Source organism: Leptinotarsa decemlineata, unplaced genomic scaffold (assembly GCF_025532065.1).
Source record: "Leptinotarsa decemlineata unplaced genomic scaffold, Ldec_3_MD MMD2_tig00000505_RagTag_RagTag, whole genome shotgun sequence".
In the NCBI taxonomy this organism is placed as follows: domain Eukaryota; kingdom Metazoa; phylum Arthropoda; class Insecta; order Coleoptera; family Chrysomelidae; genus Leptinotarsa; species Leptinotarsa decemlineata.
In genome coordinates this window covers 12281079-12302137 of record NW_027412549.1, presented here as the reverse complement: position 1 = coordinate 12302137, position 21059 = coordinate 12281079, and the positions used below count along the sequence as shown (strand labels likewise).

At 32.9% G+C, this 21059-nt stretch overlaps 1 protein-coding gene and 1 long non-coding RNA gene across 7 annotated transcripts in view; one reads left to right on the top strand and one right to left on the bottom strand.

The window, feature by feature from the left end:
* Positions 1-21059, top strand: part of LOC111505785 (uncharacterized) — a 170226-nt gene that overhangs the window by 125857 nt on the left and 23310 nt on the right. For 5 of the 6 annotated variants that reach the window (XM_023160657.2, XM_023160654.2, XM_074173974.1 and 2 more), the window contains one exon: positions 9332-10200. In XM_023160657.2, the coding sequence (XP_023016425.2) occupies positions 9346-10200 (855 nt within the window). In that variant the 5' untranslated portion in view covers positions 9332-9345. Of the gene's footprint in view, positions 1-1105; positions 1127-9331; positions 10201-21059 lie in introns of those variants that run through there. The other variant, XM_074173975.1, reaches the window with a different exon arrangement.
* Positions 10060-10713, bottom strand: LOC141481786 (uncharacterized). The gene is made up of 2 exons (XR_012465176.1): positions 10462-10713; positions 10060-10409 (listed from the first exon to the last, which is right to left on the bottom strand). It is a non-coding gene; the product is annotated as an uncharacterized lncRNA (long non-coding RNA).

Sequence of the window (21059 nt, the reverse complement as noted above, 5' to 3'; positions counted from 1 at the left end):
CATGTTTAATTTTTCTGTCAAGCCAGCGTTCGGTAAATTCATTGTCTTCGTCAGGACAACTAAAATAGAAGATATTTTTTACAAAGATGTAAATATGGAACGGTTACTAACGAGCGAATAATAAATAAACTGGAACAAAACCAACGGAAAAGAAATTATGTGTCATGGGAAAATTCTGAATACTAACTGATTTTTTCTTATCTTTCTTTACATTTTAATCATCGTTGTACTACTTTTGTCATATTTTTGGAAAATCGCTGAATCGAACTGAACCCATAGCCTTAACTAGTACGTCGCCTTGTGAAAATGCCCAACTTAAAACACAAAACCACTTTTCACGGTTCCAGTACAACAATTCGAAATATACCGGCCTAAAAGCATTAGAAATATTCATTTTTCAAACCGTTCTAAATCTGACATATCTACGTCGTCAATGTTCTTGTAGATCAACAATTAGAACGGGAAAAAAGGGGTCAAGGAAATGGCCAGGGGCCAAGAGTCAATAGGCGGAATTAACATACAATTGCTGAAGTAGCTGCTAGGACGACATTCGAGCTCGTCTTTGCCGGGATTCATAACAGAAGAGCCAACGACGGAAAACCAACGCAACGGCAGGATAAATCTAGATGTTGCCCAGCCTGTTGAAAATATCGATTATGTTATTTCGAAGAGTTCTATTCCGGGACTCTTGTTACCTGTAGCACGCTAATGGTTATGGATTGCGGTGGTTTCGTGATTAATATGCTAGAAGTTCACAAAAAGAAAAACACTTGACCAAAGACATACACTCGGAGGGATACAGGGAAGCATTACCAATGTCATTATTTTCCTATACCAATATTTTCTTACTTCCAGTCCGCATTTTAAATGATAACGATTGTCTCAGTAGACTGTTGCCATGCGCAAAGTGGCAGAAACCGTCACAGCCTTACGAGAATTTGCTCAAGATGTTCCTCTTGTCAGTGGGGAATGAATACTTTCATGTTGTCTTATGAAAGTATTGAAATGGTGCATTCTGTCAAGAACTCTTTAGTCAACCAACATCAACTATGCAACAACTGTAGAACCTTGTGACTTAAAGCCAGCATCACTGCCCAGAATCAGCATGGTTTCTTAAAATTTGGTGGTAGCTAGTTAAAAAACTCATTTCACTCGATAGGTGGTTTTGAGCCAAAATGCAACAATTGTTCAATTCGAATTTTTGGAAAATCAAACATGAAAGTAGGCTTTCAACAAGTATTGGGACACCTAAATGACAGGATGACAGAAAAGAAAACGGAAGGGATAGTTAATAAATATAGTTTAGGAAACTAAAAAACACGCTTTTAAAGAACATCGAACTAAAAAGTTAAAAATATTTTTTTAAATAAGCTCAAAACAAAAACGAATGAAAAAACTAGCATTATTGTGAAAAAAGCGTGGGCGCTTTGTGCCGTATTTTTTGTTTATCAGGCGCCCGTTTTTTTTTTTTTTTTTCACAATAATACTAGTATTTTTCGTTCGTTTTTGTTTTAAGCGACGGGCGCTTGATATACAAAAAATATGGCACAAAGCGCCCACGCTTTTTCCACAATAATACTAGTATTTTTCATTCGCTTTTGTTTTAAGCTCATTTAAAAAAATATTTTTAACTTTTCAGTTCGATGTTCTTTAGAAGTGTGTTTTTTAGTTTTTTAAACTATGTCTATTTTTCATTTTTTAGTTTCATATGCTATAAAAGCGTGTTTTTTATACTTTTTAAACTATATTTATTTCATCTAAACTTTGGGATCAATCAGCTGTATATTGTTTAGAAAAATTACCATTGATATTTTCCGATTCCGGAAAGGGAGCCTGAAAATGAGCTACCAAGCCCAAGGCAGCAGTCGCGCAAAGGAGGGTTACAAAAAAGGCAGCAGGCGCGCGTGTTGATAAAAAAACTTTTTACAGATGAATAAATACATGTAAAGTGAGTTCGAATTATATCAAGGAGGTTTCGTACAGCGCCATCTGCCCGCGAATAGATCGAGCAATAATGTCGATAATTCTGTCAAATACAGATCCAGAGCTTGAGAGTTACAAACAAACAAACATACATACATATATACATACACGTGAAGCTAATATAAAGTGTGTAATAAAAATAGAATGTCTTCGTGACTCATAGGCTTTTCAGAAAGATGAAGACTCCAAATTTATATTTTTTTCTATGAGCCAGAATACACCGATGGACTGGTCAAAATTTTCGAAAAATCGATCATTGAAGTAGTTTTCCAAACTGCTTGTATATTTCAACAAGTTTTGGGCAACCAAAAAAATATATAGTGGCAGAAAAGAAAAAGCCCTTCCTATGCGGTTTCGTGAAACTACATGTAGTCTCACAATTGTTTTACGTTTGTCGATGGTACTACTATTATACTCAAATAAAGTCAAGTCAAATGAATGCTGACATATGGTTCAGAAACAATAATCTGATGTTGAACCAAACTCTTTTACTTTTAACACATTTTTTGCTAAAGGACACACTTTTTTAGGTACACATCTAGACTATACTTTGAACTGATACATTGAAAAACTTAGCATTGAACAAAAGTATTCAAAAATACTTTATTGTGGGATTTTCACTAAACAGTTTTACAAAAAAGCAACGCGTGTTTCGCCCGAGGAAGCCATTGTATAACTAAACACGTGTTGCGTTTTCGTAAAACTGTAGTGAAAATCTCACAATGAAATGTTTTTGAATACGTTAGTTATGGATTTTCATCAAGTATCGGCCACCTTTTTTCTTCCGAAATTAAAAACCCAATCTCTTAACAGGCTCTTCCATCACTTAATTACGTTTTTTCCATTCAAATATTGAAATATTTCATACTACACACATAGTTGCTTTCACATAATAAACTGCGGACATTTCACATTTCCTAGTAAGTAAACTGTATATCGTGATTATACGTTAATTTTTTATATACTGAAGTATTGTAATTGTCATATATCGGAATTGATATATGGAATATAAAATGTAAGAATTCTAGAATTCTTAAAGATAAAATAACTTCACATAAAAGTGATATGAAGCTTAATAAGAAATCATGTGCATTAGCGCAACATTCTATAGAAACAGGACATAAACCAAATTACTCTAATATCAAAGTTTTACATACAGAAAATTTCCAAACGCCTTTTTATTGAAATGATTGAAATTAATAAGTCTTCTAATTGTATGAATAAGAGAACTGACATTGATAATCTCAGCAGTATATACATTAACTTACTGGAACTACATCAAAAATCATAATGATAATAATGAAAATTGTATCAATCAACTTTCCCTTTAGAGTCAAGGATTATCAAATCATCATGCCCATTGAAAAATGCCATTTATGTGAAGGTATGACATTTGTCAAACCAAAAAAATCCAATAATGTTTAACTTTCTTTCGTCGATTTATATGTTCAATTTATTGTTTTTTACTCATTTTTACTGTATGGTTTGTAATTCTATTCATTGGTAAAAAAACCCACAACTCAATAAATTATAGGCCCTGAAGAAGCTTCAAGATTCTCCGGTGAGGAATGTTATTATTTAAGCCAGGTATGAAATTGTTTTCGGATATTTCATGGAGGTGCAAAAGCAATACACCAAAGTCATGAAACGCTGAGAGGCCGATGAATGTTCAAAAGTAGCAAAAATGAATTCACATCGCTGTATATCATATTTATTTGGAGAAACTGTTTCTGGAAGATTGTTCCACATGACATCCATCTCCACTCCCACTCCATCAATCAAACACTTCCCATGAAAACATCTATAGAAAAAAATCCCCGACTCTTCTTCGATTTTCAAGGTGACCACTAGATAAAATTTAGCATTTTCTGGGTATGCTTAGGGGTGGAGCTCCATATATGGAGGCAATATAAAGAAGAAAAGCTCTGTGAAGCATTGAAGTCGGTGGGAGATTTACAACAAACTAATTGCTAAATCGCCGGTTTTGCTATTTCAGGACTGTGCCAGACATATTGCTATACAATAAGACACTCAACAAATTCACCTCATTCACCTTCACATAGAAAACTGATTCCTTGATTATTGTAGCATTAAATTCTACTTGGTTACTATCATCCCAAACCGATATTTCTTGCAGATCTTTAGCTATAAAACATCTTGTTGTCGTTAAAAATGTGCATTGGCAGCTGGCAATACTGGATTTGTGTTCTTTTCCAGTAGGTTTTTGATGTATAGAGAAAAGTTGCAGGTTATTTTTGATGGAACAGAAATAATGTTTCATAAAAAATTATCTATCTGACTAGTTCTAGTAGGGAGGCTGTCCTATATAAAACAATGTATTTTTTATAGAATTTCTCAGTCATCATCGTAAACATACTTACTATTGAAGTTCGTCTTTGCCTTAAAAGATATTGAGACTAACAACTTCAATATGACAAATCTTTTTAAATATATTTCGTTATTGAAACTACTTCAGAAATATTCTATGATCCTTTCACAAACAGGCAGATGAAAGAGTCAGGCGATTATTATAAAAAGTTTGATTCAAATGCAGAATTGATTAGAAGTGTTATCATAATGTTTGTTCAGAAAACATGATTTTCAAAAAGAAATCAATTGAAGCTGTTTGAATTTACCTTCTCTCTTTATTCATTTTTAGACTAGTTTCAAAAACGAAATATATTTAAAAAGATTTGACATATTATAATTGTTATTCTCAATATCTTTTGAGGCAAGAAAAACTTTTATTCTCAACTAGCAAAAGTAAATATGTGTATGATGATGACTCAGAAATTCTAGGAGATTGATATGTGAGGAGGTTGGCCTCAGATTCAATAATTGATAACTTCAAGAAAACCCAATAAATAAGTTCATACAGGGAATTTAAAGAAAATTAACGAATATGTATCAGTATACAGTGTGACACACTTAAGATGAAGACACAAATGTATTTTAGTCATTTTTGAAAGCAGATATTTGATTTTTGGTACAGGCATAGACCTTTAGGGGCTGCACTTTTCGCAATACTTAGGCCTTACACCTAACCCAATGCGATCCCGTGAAAACGGCAAATTCTCGAAATTTTCTCGCGTTGAAGATACCGAAAAAATGTATTTGAAAAAGTTTCTTGGAAATCGATTATGACCCCACATAAAGAATTTGAACCCAAAATTTGAAATTTAATTTTTTTTATAATTTTCATATTCAAATCCGATTTTCAGTTAATGGTTCCGAATAAGAAGCTACAAAAATGATGAAATAGTAAAAATGAATGAAATGTATGTATTGAAATAACTGAAATTTAATATTATTATTTTATCAAAAGTAAGTTAATCGATTAATCCTTCACTAGTCTGTCTCCAATTTTGCCCTTTTCGTGGAAACGCAGAAAGCTAGCTTCAAGGCTGTCACTTGAACTGAGTATTGGGAAAAGTGCGGCTCATGAAGGTCTCTGCTTGTACCAAAAATCAAATATCTGCTTTCATCTTCATCTTAATATAATATAAGAAAACGAGTTTCGTGTATCTTTCGGCTTATAGATCAAAATGAATGTTTAGTATATAAATAGAAAAATAAAAGTAATTTGTAACCCAGTATGTAACATTTGAAACAAACATTTGTGGATATGTAAACATTTCCTTAAATATTTTTATTGACTCTGAATTTCTGAAAACGTGATTTATTTTCTAATACAGTTTTGTTTTCCATTAGAATATTAATCCTTATATATAGCTTCGCCCTACTTGTTAACAGAGCAGAAACAAGAAATACCATCAATAATATAAAAAATCACAAGTCTGCTTGGATAAGTAATAATGGCAGATAAAACAGTCTTAGCAGACATGTTTATGAAATTAAAAACAAATTAGGAATGTTTTTTGTCTCCCGTTCAAAACATAAATGATTCAGCTGAAGTTTTTCTATCGAATTAGGTGCAGTAGTTATTATTTGCCATGTGTTGTTTGTCATCCAAGTTCATTTCAAATTACCGAACAAAATTTTTGGTAGTCATATCAATCTTCAGTTATTCGTGATTGTATGTTGTATGCATAGGCTGCTCGTTTACCATTCTGAAAGAGAAACGCGTCACATTTGGCAGAAATAATTGCTTATTGAGGATTATTTTTTGTTCGATAAGGTAACACGTTTTTCTGCCTTCGTTGGAAATTCTTGAAATAACTTTTAATTTCAAGAAACCGTTTCAATAAAAATATTCGATTTTACATCACGGGTTATTTTCTTTGAAACACCAATAATTGAAGCGATGATTATCAAAGAAATAAATTCCTCAGAAAAAATTCATATTTGTAACTTTTCCATGATAGGATTTGAGTTGGCAGAAATAGTGTTAAAATAATTGATAAAATGGCGAACATACTCAAATACATTATATAAAGTAAGGTGAATCAATCAGAATACTAGGAATTCACATGTTGAAAAAAGTCAAACGTCCATAAGATTTCATAAATATCCATATCTTCAACCTATTCATGGACAAAATAACCTTTGATAGTAGTGTAAGTTGGGAAACAGCTCAAAGAGATACCTTGGAAAAGTGATGGAATAATAACCGATAAAAAGTCAAACAAATTAGAATATAAGAATATGTGATATATAAATACATATATTGTATATTTTATATTGAAAAATATGAATATGTTATGATATGTTATGGTTTGTAAACAAAAATTGAACCCCAATTCCAAACGGCACTAAAAACTAATTGAGTTTAAAATTTTTTACTTGAAACCAATGTTGGGAATACAACTTCTCATTTTGGTAGAGATAATATAATCCAATAATTTCACACAATGGAATGAGGAAGAAACAAAAAACTCTGGTTTTAAAATGCGGAGATACATCATCTACGCCCATTCAGGTTCCATCAGGGGTAGGTACCACAGGGATCCCATATGGGCCCACTGCTGTTCAACTTGTTTGTATCGGACATAGAGTTTGTTTTCAAATATTCAGTATGTCTTATGTTTTTGGACGATCTCAAATTTTATCGAGCAATTACTTGCCGGGAAGATGCTGAATTAGTTCAAAAAGATCTCGAAGCTTTTTCCATGTGGTGTAGAAAACTTTTGTTAGAAGTAAACATCGATAAGTGTCAAATCATTACGTTCGCTAAAGTTAGAATATTCTTTGAATATAAATTGAATGCTATAGCTCATAAATGAGAAACATTTATTCGCGATCTGGGAGTTAAATTTGATAGCGAAATTAATTTTAATCTTCAAGTATCAGAAGTTGTAGCAAAAAGTCTCAAAATGCTAGGTTTTGTGTTGAGTATTTCTACTGACTTTTCAAATTAAAACAAAAAAGATTTTATATTGTGCTTTCGTAAGATCTGTTCTTGAATATTATTCGGTTATATGGGACCCATACTATAATGTAAATATCAAAATGATTGAGAATGTTCAAAAGAAATTCTTAAGGAGTTGTGCTTTTCACTTTGGTATTCAACGAAATGAATGTGAGTACAGTCAACTCTTAACCAAGTTAAATATAAAATCATTGGAAGATAGGAGAATTTCTATGAACTTGAGTTTCCTCTGCAAATTAATAAATAGTGAGATAAACTGCCAGAACTACTTCAACTAATAACTTTTCATATCAAACAAAAAAATACGAGAAATCCTTACTCGTATTCTGAAGCTGGGAAATCAATATCATAATAACTTAGATATGTTTAATATGTCACTTCAGGTCTTTAAATTGTAAGTACCAGATTCATTTCAACTTTTAGTAATGTAGTCACTAGACATAAGAATTTATTAATATTTTATATTTCACACTTCGCTACATGTAATATAGACATTAGACATGAGCATTCAAAAATACTTCGTAGTTCTTCACACTTTGTTAAATATGTTTTTGTAAATTGGCGTTGCCGTTAAATAAATAAATAAATATTGAAAAATAATCCAAATGAATAAAAATCTCAGACATGATGACTTGAAATGACTCATATTCTTGGGATTAAATCAGCAGAACTTAAATTCATGAAGTTAATTATAAAAAACATTTGAAAATAAGATGGATTAATGAAAATTCAAAATTGATATTCATTGCAGATTCCTATACAAATCCTGAATTTTTGATATATCTGTTGAACTGGGATCTGTGGGGAAGGAAATTACCCCCTCTTTGAAAGTGGTTTGAAATAGATATAGAGACAAATTACATCGAAACCCAGTGTCAGTAATTTCACATTGGTTTTATCAAAACATGATTGGTTATATCAAAATCAATAATTGACTTTTCTAAATTCGGTTCAAACAAATAGAAATACATTCAATGTCAGTTTAACTTTGTATTATCAAGTTCACCTATATATTTCAAAAACCAAAAATATGCGAATTTTCAATGAAAAATAGTTTCTTCCACCCAAGTTTCATTTCTTGAAACCTAAAAACGTGGAAAAATATAGATTTGAGGTTTTTATCATCCTGTGCAATTTTCAGGAGTTTTCTTCAAGGATTCGAGATGTAGTTTAAGAAATGACATCCAAAGTAGAAAGTATGTTTTCATTTGAAATGCATATACTTGTATTTTTCTGAAGTATGTTTTAGGTAAAAATCCTAATGAACCATGTTACTTCGAGTGATATTGACAAATTGAATAAATTTTTATCTGAATTTTATTCAAATGCAGTAACATTTCTGGGTAAATTTGGTAATTTAACATCGTATTGGATATTGAACGATAATCATTTTTTAACCATCTTCTTTGGGTATTTTCCACTCCACAATCTTGATATTTTTAGATTTTGGAAGATGAAAATACCCAAAGAAGATCGATAAAATGTTTCAAATATGTTTCACACCCAAACTGAAAATTGTTGTCGTTGAAAAGTATATCTTGACACTCTTATTACGTTAATTTTTAAACCTAACTGGCATATTATTAGCTAACTTGGTAATATTCTTTTCGTTCATACTTTTTTCTCTGTAACTCAAACAGTCCTTCACATAATGATAGGCCACGTTTTATCAATATATTTCTTCATAATATAGATTCTTAACGCATTTCTACCAATTATGAAAGAGCTATTATTGAAAAACCTTTGGGAAGAAACCAACACACACACACACACACACACACACACATAAGAAAGATGAACACAACCTAACATAAAACCTATTTTTTTATTGCTGTGATCTAAATAGTTCTTCACGTAATAATAGATCACGTTCTATTATTATATTTCTTCCTGTATAGATTTTAGCGCATTCCAGCCAATAATGAAAGAGCTATTATTGAACGACCTTTAGGAAGAAACCAACACACACACATAAGAAAGAACTCGACTCGACATAAAACCTAAATTCTTTATTTGCAGGAGCTCGAGTTAGTATGTCAGTGCCTTCGATGGTACATCGATCTGGAAACTCTCTGATAGTGCGCAGCTTGGTGAGTGGCGACGCTTTGTACGACTCGGCGGGGAACGCCGAAGACGCTAACGACGACGACGACTGTTGCGACCAACTCAAAGACTTGCCGGACTGCAAAGTTAAAAGGAACTACACGTGCTCGACGTGCGACTTTTTTACGCAAAATCCGCGAGTGTATCTTTACCACCTCCGCGATGTTCACCAGGAAAAGGTGAAGATATACGAGTGCCCGAGTTGTCTGTACGCGTCCAAGCATTTCCAAAAGCTGCTGCGCCACACCAAGATGGTCCACGGGGAAGGCGTCGTCGCGAAGAGGAAGACACCACCGCCCTTGGATGAGGAGGAGCCCGAGGAAGACCTGGAGGAAGTGGATGGGCGGCCGACCCTGTTCAAGTGTTCGGTGTGCGACTTCACGAGCAGGAACCAGTCGCTGATGTCGAGACACGAACGCGAAGAACACATCAAAACGAAGTTTTTCCGGTGCTCCAAGTGCACTTACGTAACGCACATCAAGGCGAGGTACACGAAACACGTCAAGTACCATTCGATGCCGATGATCAAGTGCGACATGTGCGATTTTCGAACGCCGTACAAGTGGAACCTCGACAGGCACTGCAAGAACCACAACGGGAACGGCGCTTTCAAGTGTTCGGCGTGCAATTTCACCGCGGACATCAAGCAAAGTTTGACGGTGCACGAGATGAACCACCATGTGCCTCCCGTGGGTCAGGCCGCGGGATTGGGCGTCGGACGTCGACGCAACAAAGTCGGCGCCAGCGACGCCACCGCCGCCGAGGAAGCGGCACAGAAGGCGCAGGTATGTAACTTTCAAAAATATCATTTATTTTTTCGTCCTTTGATAAATAATCTGGAATAAGGGGTAGCAGTTTGTGGACACCAAATTAGATTTGTTGAATTTACGATGTTTCGATGTTTTTTACCCCTTTTACGTTTAAAATTTCCACCCTCCGGCCATTGAAAATTTGAAAAATTAAATAACCCTTGGAAAAGTATCACTTGAAGTTTCTGAAAGTTAACAATTAAACAAATTTCAACGCTCATTTTGATTTCCTCTTACCGCTACTTCGTCCAGTTACATTCAACCACAATATTTTTCCCTTTCGATATTCCCAGAAAGAAAAAGTATGTCCATAGCCTATTTCACCAGAGCAGGTATCCGTGACACAAAAACACAATGCATACGGTATCTTACTCGTCCAAAATAGCGAGTCTGGAAGTTATTTCTTTTTTTTATTCCGACAGAAGCCATTTTTTTCCTCTTCTTTCCTTTTTTGTCTCGTGTATTGAAATATTTTTTTAATTCGAGTAAACGCACCATCGTATGTCTATCAATAATCTTATAGAAGTTCGATAGACAGTTTATTTTCTGTCTTTCTATGGGAAAATTATATTTATTGGAAAATTATTTTAAAAATTTGGTTTATTTATCTGGCTGCGTTCTATATCTATTTCAATGCAATTCTGAATGTTTAGATTACAAACTGAATAGGAGTAGGTGATTTCCGTGTAATTCAATGTTCATAAATTTAATTCTATTAGTTATTTTGGATGGATTTTTTATTCTAGTTTGTTTCATTCTAAGTATACATTTATCGATAAGTAGAAAACCAAAAGGTTTTTTTCTCGAAAACTAATCTCTTCAATAGTTTTATGAACTGGCATTGTGAAGAAAGCAGATGTATCTCTTGCAATGAATGTTTGCAGGGATTGTGAGAATGGTTTTCCATACATTTGAAAGTAGTTGTTTCAAATGGATTGTTTTCTTCCGGTTTATATCTGAAAGAAACTTTTGTGCATTATCCACACAACTTTGTAAATAGTTTATTTTGAGGTTAATTTTTTCATCTTGTATTGATTTTTTTTTCTTTCTTCCTTCGGAATCTTCTTACTTTCTATATAATGATGGAGAAGGAAAACGTTAAAGGTTTTCGTTCAAAAAAAATATTTATTTTATTTCTATAGTTTTTAACAGAATTCTTCTACCAAAATTATTGTTGATTGTCAGATTGCTAAAAAAAAATAAGAATTGGCCTAATTTTCAAATGAATAAAATTTTCGGAACAATTTTATACAATACATGCAAATATTTTTACATCGGAAGTATGAGAAATGTAGTTTTATTTAAAAATTTGTTATCTTCTGTTTTAAAAATGAAAATAAATTGTTTACACATATTTCATACACAGATAAATTAATCTGTAATACCAAATGCCAGTGATGTTCTACTTTGGAAAGTGTAAACTTGACTGAGATAATATCTCAAAAAAATTGAATGTTTGTCGTTGCTTTTTCTATCATCCTAGACCTTCTCGATAAAATGAACTAAAAAACTTTGAGACTGAAAACAAGCTTTGAGATACTACAAATTGTGTTATGTACCTATATGAATTTTACTGTATTACTAACTTTTTAAAACTTAATTTTGATTTATTTGTGATGCACTCTTTGGAACCATTGGTGTAGTAATGAATATTACTGGAGTTTTTTCCCAACACCAAACCGTTATTTTAAAACCTCGACACGTGTTTCGATCATCAAGTGATCATTTCCACGGTTTCGTGTTGGGAAAAAACTCCAGTAATATTTAATTTTGATTTGTTGTATATGGGATTTTGACAGAATTGTGGTATAGGGTTTTGGAATATTTGTGGATAATCATTAGGAAAAACTAAAAGAAATTTTATAGATTAAGGCGTTGTGATGCACTGTTTGGAACCTTTGGTGTAGTAATGAATATTACTGGAGAGGAAGATGATCACTTGGTGATCGAAACAAGTGTCGAGGTATTGAAATAACGATTTGGTGTTGGGGAAAAAACTCCAGTAATATTTTTTAGGTTAAGGCGATTTGAGATCGGACATATAATGGTATTTCATAATTTGAGGTTGATACAAGGTGTTCAAATAATTTTCGAACAAATGAAGAAATAGTTAGAAAGAGTTTGTAGGTTCTGATGTTTGAGAATCTAGAAAGTTATGCAAAATATAAAATATAATAAATAAAAATATAATCTAACTATACAGTATGTTATCCATTATTGTACACCGACGAACTTGTGCTAGAGCTAGAGGATGCAGAAAATTTAGCTGACAGAAAATAATGATCGATGTATTGAATAATTTAGAGATTGGCATAGGGCCTTGAAAAATTTTTAAGACATATTAATACACTTTTCTTCGTCAAATAGAATATTCGACAGAATAAGAAATGTGTTTCCGATATTCAGCTGGATCCGGTCTTCCATTACAGTTAATAATACATGTGACACCTGAAATTTGGGTATGCATTAATTCTTGCTAGTTAATACATGTATATTCTTCTTTACATTTTTTGTTATTAATGGTGACTGTTTTGCTGTGGTATCCAATTTTCTAAAAAAGAATTAATTGAAATGGCGTCTACTTGCTAAAACAAAAATTTTGCTGCCTCAGAAAATAATTATGATGAAATTTTGAATGCACTACTGCACACTTTTGGAGAAGAATTATCCACGATTTTCAACCATTCGATGGACTACCAAAACCAAAAAGGTAGAAATCTGATTCGTTATTTTTATTACACATACATGAAACCTGAGAAACCGATGCGACACGCCTGATGAAGATCGATTTCAATTGCGTAGTGAATCATTTTAAAGGTTAAGGTCGCATTTTTGTCTTGTGTCGTCTTTAGCTAGATAGGTGGCTACTTACTTAGTTCAAAATTAAATTGATAAGTAAGAACATACTTTGTTTGTATGATTTTTATCAAATATCATTATTTTTAGTTACTAGCGGCTACCCTCAGGGAGTTGAATTATTCGAAAGATCGGGAGAGAGATTATGGGAGAGATCGGATCTTGTTTTATATACTTCTACCAATGGACAGTCCCACCTAAACAAAAAGGGTTTCGAATGGTCCACATATAACACCATATAACTTCCTTGATTGTGCCAGATTAGTCTGGGATGTTCAAAAATTTTTCCCAATGTTTCAGACTATTTCGAACATTCCGCAACTTTCCAGAATGTTCAGGGATGTTCTAGTAATGCTAAAAACGCTTTTGGATACCCCCTAACTTTTTGGATTGTTCTAGTACTTTTTAAAAGACGAAACTTCCAGCACTTATATCTTCAAAAGCACGCTCATCAGGTAAACTCAAAAACCTTTTTCATGGGCAAGCTCATGGTTACACTATAACAGAAAAAATGTAGGCATATATGTTTTGCCCTCGTGCGGAGCCGGGTCGGCCGCTAGTCTTTTATAAAACTGAAGCACATTTTTATAAAAAAATGTAACGATAGTATAAAGTATGTCTTTCTCGATTTTGAACATTAGAGAAATTTTCATGTGTTGAATATGTGGTATTTGAAATATTTCGTTTCATTGCGAACTATTGTTCTTATTGTAGATCATAATTGGTCGAAGCTGATACAATCAGAATTGAATATTTTTCATGCTAATTGGAATCACGGAGATAAACTTAACTAGTAAACATTTATTCAAACGATTCGTAGAAAACAACTAATACCTGTCTAAGAAGTATTTTTCAAAGGAACGTGAAATGTTTTTGTTAGTAATCTTTGTGGTGATGGTTTAAAATTGCAGAATGATAAATAATGTTCAAGTAGGTCATTGTAAGGTGGGTTTGAGGGTAATGAGGCAATGGGCGGTATCGATCACAAACTGCAATATGCTCGACATGAAACTAGGAAGATAAGATAAGGCACATTCCTGAGAGTTTGTTAGTAATTCTGTAACTAGTTTTCAAGGTACTGAAAATGGTAACTAAATGTTGAATTGGGTAATGAACATAATAATAGGGGAGCCCAAGCAGGGATTTCGGGATTTACTAAAGCGCGGCAGATTAATATAAAGGGGGATATCTTGTACCCGGTTTAGTACCTCCACCAAATATGAGCCCCATATATAAGGCCGCCTGTGAGGGATAAAGGTTCAGATTAGTAAAAAAAAATTGCTCATCAGAAATTCTCGAGTGCGTCAGATTAAGGTAGGGTGAGTTAATTACCTGCTAAAAAGTTTATATTCCAGTAATCTGACAATTTGAGAGTGACGTAAAGAATGGGAAGGGCAACAAAGTTGTAAAAAAATAACGTCATTTCAACATTTTCGAGCGTAGCTGATGTTTTTTTTATTTTGAAGGAAGTAATTCAAGGATAACAGAAAATATAGGACGAAACTGCAGTAACGTTAGTTACAAATAAAAGTGGTGAAAAACATAGAAAGTTTCATTTCTCTTTTCTTTTTTAATTAATCAATTGATTATAAAAAATTAATTTTTTTTAGCATTTTTTTTTAATTATTTTCTTATAAATACAACTATTTTACTTGAAAAATATACACTTATTTATTTGCATGCTATTTTCTGAGCTTTTCAATGAATCAAGTTCTATGAATTAAAAAAAAATTGTTTTTGTCAGATTAAGCGAATCCCTTTAGATAATCGTCAGATTATGAGACAGCACGTCTAAAACATAGAGATGAACCATATATATTTTAATCTGACGCGCTTGAGTATTTCAAAATGCCGATTTTTTTGCACATTATAATAATGGCCGCGAGTTTGCGTCAGATCGAAATCGTCAGATTATTGAATGAGACCTTTTTTTTTGTTGCACTTAACACCCCCTTAGAAAATCTGCCGCGCTCGATTAAAATTTTTTTCTTTTCACTTTTAACCCTTATACGTATAACTACCCATATCATGCAAACGATCAGATTAACATACCAACATTATTAAAAATACGTAGGACTTTGATGCTATCAATATCTGCCTCGAGTATGTCCATGCAACAGTATTTTTTTATATATTTAAAGATGTATAGCCGCTTCCCCCACCGATGAAAAGGTATATATTATATAACATTTCTTTCTTCTTATTGTCTAAGCTTTGCAACCTCATATGTCTAAATGACGATCGAGTAAATCCCCATTTTGCATCGTGCATCATTTCAATGAAAAATTACAGTAATATTAGTTAGTAGTTTAGTGTAGTTCGAAACTTACCTAACAATAATTTCATAAATCATTGATTTAGGATAGTCCGGTAAAAATAAACGAATTTTTTGAATTGCATATTTATGTATCCATTATTACTAAAAAGTGAGTTAACATTATGCAAATTCCGATTACTAATGAATCGTTAAAGGAAAACTTATTTTATTGTTAAGCCGTAGTTCGCAGGTTTGTATACCAGACGTTTTGTGTACCATTGCGGTAAACATTATCAAAGGCAATGAAGCCCCGAATGGAGTGCTCGGGTTGTCCTCACATACAATGCATTTGTTTAATGTCCCCCCTTTTTTATTTTTTGAACGGGTCAACTTAAAAAAATTGAAATTTAGGATGATGAAATTAACGTATGAATACTTTATTTTGAAGTGAAATTGACAGATGAAACTTTTAAGATGGCGACTGGGCGCCATCTGAGAAAAAAAACTAAATCGAAAGGGGGGTCTTGTGACACATCATTTTCAAGTTCCTGACGAATACTTCACAACCCTAGATTATGAAGACAATATATTCACCTACTACAAAATGGCGGAACATTTAATAATTTCCTGAAGACAAAAACATTAATATCGATATTTCTAGAAATATTTTTTTTTATCTGCCATATGGCAATTCAAACAACCTGATAAGGTTTGTTAAGTTATTTTTTGTTTATAAAAACGACAAAATGTCAGTCGACAATGAACATCATCAGTTAGAATATTCTCATTTAGTTTTCAGTTTTACTAGTAGAAAAGTACCACGTCAACAATCTCTAAAATGGTCAATTCTCGTCCATTGGCAGAAAAAATTGAAGAGATTTTTATTTACGGTGCGACGCGTAACTTTCACGAGACCGAAAGAATTTTCAATGAACGTTTTCCAAATCGTCCTATCTGTGGAAAATATTTGAGGGAACTTGTATCCAAATTCACAACTTCCGGTATTATACATATCAAAAAACCCCCAGGTCATCCGTCCATTCTGGAAGAACAGCAAGTGCAAATAATTGGTGAGATGGTAGTAAATCCTGAACAGTCTACTTATTCCGTCACGAATGTTTTTGAGGTGTCTTCTTCTACTGTGTGGAGACTTTTGAAGAGGAATAGGTATCATCCATACATAATGAAAATGGTACACCCATTAACTGAAGATGACTCTGATCGAAGAACAGAATTCTGCGAAATCATGATGGAAACCATTGCAAGGCATCCTACCTATCTCTACAATATTTGTTTTAGTGACGATGTACATTTTTTTAAACGGCAATGTTCACAGACAAAATTACCGATATAGAAGTCACAACAACCCTTCCGGGAAACACATACCCAATATCCAGAAAAAATCAACATTTGGGCAGGAATATTGGGAAACCATATTGTAGGACCTCTATTTATGGATCAAAATTCAACAGGGGAACTGTATTTGAATATGCTGGAAACTACTGTTGACCCTCTCATCACTGAAATTGTTGAAGCGAATCCTAATGAATTCGATATGGATGTTATATTCCAACAAGATGGAGCACCACCACACTTCTCCAAGCAAGTAAGAAACTATTTGGATACTATTTTTCCCGGACGTTGGATTGGCCGTCGATGTCCTACAGAATGGCCAGCCCGCTCGCCAGATTTGACACCTTTGGACTTTTTTTATGGGGCTATTTGAAGCAAAAGATGTACGAAACTGAACCTGCTTCAATATTGGATATACGGCGGAGAATAATAAATATTTGTAGGGATATTGACGTTACTGTGTTAGAAAATCTTCGGCGTGAAATATCGGATAGGCTGTTCATATGTCAAGAAGTTCAAGGCAACCATTTCGAGCATATTCTGAACTGACCTCAAGCTCATTACCTCACATTATGTAGGTGAACGTCAATGTATTCAGGCTATTATTAAAAGTTCCGCCATTTTGTAGTAGTTGAAGATATCGATATTATATTCTAGGGTTGTGAAGCATTTGTCAGGAGTTAAAAAAAAAATGTTTGCCAGATGTCGCCCAGTCGCCATCTTGAAAGTTTCATCTGTCAATTTCACTTCAAAATAAATCATTCATGCATTAATTTCATTATCCCAAATTTCAATTTTTCTGAGTTGACCCGTTTGAAAAATAAAAGGGGGGGGGACATTACAGAAATGCACTGTATACTACATTCCAGGTTTGAGTCTCCAGCTTTATTTCATGGATGATAAGCGTGGCTTGATTTTTGTCTGAATAAATGACCTCTTTTTACAAGTGTAATTTAATGCAGGTAGCCAGACTTGACCAATGACCAATGTTGGAACAGAAACCATATATATCTCAATTGATGAAATTATGATCCTTGATACTTTTTGGCTTTTCAACCTTCCACGATCTAAAATATGAATAATTAACAAATCTAGGTAAAGAAGGGCAAATCGAAAAGTTGTCGATTTTATATATTTTGCCTATACATAAAACTTTTTGGAAAGTTATTTCTTTCTTTCCGTTCTCAAAACCTAAAAAAAATTGTAATTGCTTTGGCATTCTCTTTCCCGAAGCGAATTCAGCTTCACTGTACCCATTAACGTTAGGTTAAGTTAGGTCCAAAATGAGTGGGTCTATTCGACTCTCCACCGCAACCCGCAAGAGTTTATTGTGGCTCACAATTATTCACACTCAACCATATAAATCCAGCCTCTTAACGAAACCTATTGGTTTGTACTCATTTACTCTGAAGACATTTTTCAAATTATTGAACTTCTCGAGGAGACAACCAGGTACATGAACCGGATCCTCTCCGCTGAAACTTCAGTTTGATTGAGAGAACTCAGAGCTACTACCTAAGACTATATGGGGAGGTGATTAAAAATCAAAAACATCAAAAAACCATTTGTGATTTTTTTCTTTTTTTCATGTGTGTATTATTATTTTATAAATATACGTTTAGGTAGGTAAACGTGACAGATTCTTCTTACTAATTTTTCTGAAGGTAATGATCTAAATCTGTAAGAAATGAGATATGTTGAAGTACATAAATCGTGTAAGAAGCCAATGAATATTACTGGAGTTTTTTTCCCCAACACCAAATCGTTTTTTTTTAACACCTCGACACGTGTTTCGATCACCAAGTGATCATCTTCAAAGAGGAAGATTAAGCCAATGTAAAGCCAAAGTAAGAAGCCAATGTTATCACCAGATAATTTGCAAACTGCTTATAACAATGGATAAGCTATTGTTAGCCGTTATGTGGTATGTCAAGAACTGTATATAGACGTTCATTTATAGGTAGCATTAATATATTGGCTCTCTGATGAAATTTTATTTCGGAATGTAGAAACAAAACTCAATTGATGATGCAATACAGTCGGTCAGTTCCCGTCTTCATTCTATCTATGTGGAGCAACCTTCGACGCAATCAAGTCTTTCGTTCGTTTAGAGGAAGCCTCTTGAAAAAATAAATGAAAATAGCATACGTGGGTTGAATCCTATTTGTGAGTTAGGCAATGCTCCAAAAATGTGTCTACGAAATTGCTTGACGGCGCGCATCAGGAACCAAGCAAGGAAGATGAAAACGCAAAACTTCGTCGTCAAACGTCATTTAGTTAAAATAATCTAAGGTTATAGTTTCCACTGGAGTCCTTATATAATCTCATGGATAATGAATCAATTTCAAGATTGTTAGTTCAAAAATGACTAGAGGATGAAATTGTTGCAGAATTATGTATTTTATGTACATTCCGGTGCATCCTTTGAGTTTTAACAACTTAGTAAATGTTAATTTTGAATATATTCTTGTTATCATTTTGGAAAAAATAGAAAGGTGAAATATGCTTTTTATTACTGAAAATGAATTTTACTCGGAAATTATTATTTACTCCTGAAACTTCTCCATTTTACAATAAGTATACCTCCAAATGATAAAATAATTTCAAATATCTGACATCCATTCGTGGATGAAAAAAAACATGTCAACAACTGCTTCGCATATCTGAAACTCAATCATGAAAAGAATTGATACATTAACTAGAAAATTCTACACAACTCAACGAAAAGAGTATTGAAGTAATATTCCACAGTAAGAGTTGTCTTTTTATTTTATTCTTGAAATTCAGGCTACTTAAAGTTGAAATGTATTTAATTTCAACTTTTTCTCTATAGAGAATGTTTTACTGCATGATATTTGTGTAATGGATATGTAGGTAGTACTTCCACTAATGATTTAGTTATTGATTTTTTTCAAATAATAACAGTGATATTATTGGAAACAATGATGAGTTTGAATTTCCCGACATTTTCTTACCCACTTCAATGAAAAAGTTATTGAGAGTGTAAGCTTTTTCTTTTTTTTTTCAAAACAGTGGCCACTTTCGTTCATGATATTCTTAAACTGGTTTTTACTAATGGCCCCAGAAAAAATATCAACTACAGTCTATATTTTTCTATTTTATTTTTATAAAAAATATTTTTTGTTTTCTTTATCAAAGTGTTAAGTTTGTTCATACAGTGTCATCCCCAGCATCCTGTGTACCACGGTTTATTTCAGAATCCTGTAATATTACGAATAGCACAACTATGGTGTTAACTACTGTCAATTTTTTTGAAGAGTAAAATTATTTTTAAAGTTTTTGTTAACACCGAAAAGTACTCAAAATTATAAAGTATTGTAACGAGAACTTAATATTCAATAATATCAAATCACAGAACATCAAAATAAAATAGGTATTTCGGAACAAACTCATTAATTTTCTGGAGATTTTTTTGTCCAGAATAATTCTCCAATATAATCTCCAGAAAATCAATGAGTTTGTCCCAAAATACCTATTTTATTTTTGATGTTTTGTGATTTGATATTATTGAATATTAAGTTCGTGTTACAATTCTTTATAATTTTGAGTAATTTTCGGTGTTAAAAAATAAAAATAACTTTGCACCAAAAAATTTAAAAATAATTTCATTCTTCAAAAAAATTGACCGTGGTTAACACCATAGTTGTGTAATTCGTATTATTACAGGCTTTCAAAATAAACTGTCGTATACAGGATGCTGTGTATTTATTGTTAGTAGTAAATTGTTAGTAAATTTTATTTTTCGTAGCCCCCATTTTTTAAAAAATAGGTAAAAAATAAAACTTCACTTAGATGACCATGACTTCAAATCTAGATGAATTTTTTAATGCTGAACAACTTTTCTAAATAACAGAAGATCGCGTTTAGTGATGTTACAAGGCCAATAGTTATCCCAGGTTATGGTTTAATTTTTTTTCTGTTCTATCAAGTTTAGTAAAAATGAAATCACACGAGTTTTGTGATTTCTTATGAATCGGCTAATATAGTATACGAAATTTGTTCGAAAAAAAGGTGAATTTTTCCCCTTCAAAGTAGCCCTCTTCCGATATAATACATTTGTGCCGGAGTTTTTTCAAATCCTCGAAGCAGTTCTGATATGCACTTTTTGGTATGTTCTTGAGCTTCCTCAGCTTTCAGGAAAAACTTGTTAAAGGTTCTTGTTTACTGTGAAATATTACGTGTTAATATCCATTTAGTTGCCTCATGACCATCTCTGGATTGAAAAAATCTAATTAATTCTTTTGTTACCAAGTTTTGTTGTAAAGGTTATGACAGTGATTCTAATACATTGGATTCAACAAAGGAAAGTGTAGATTATGAGAGAGAGAATGCGAAAGTATTTAAAGTA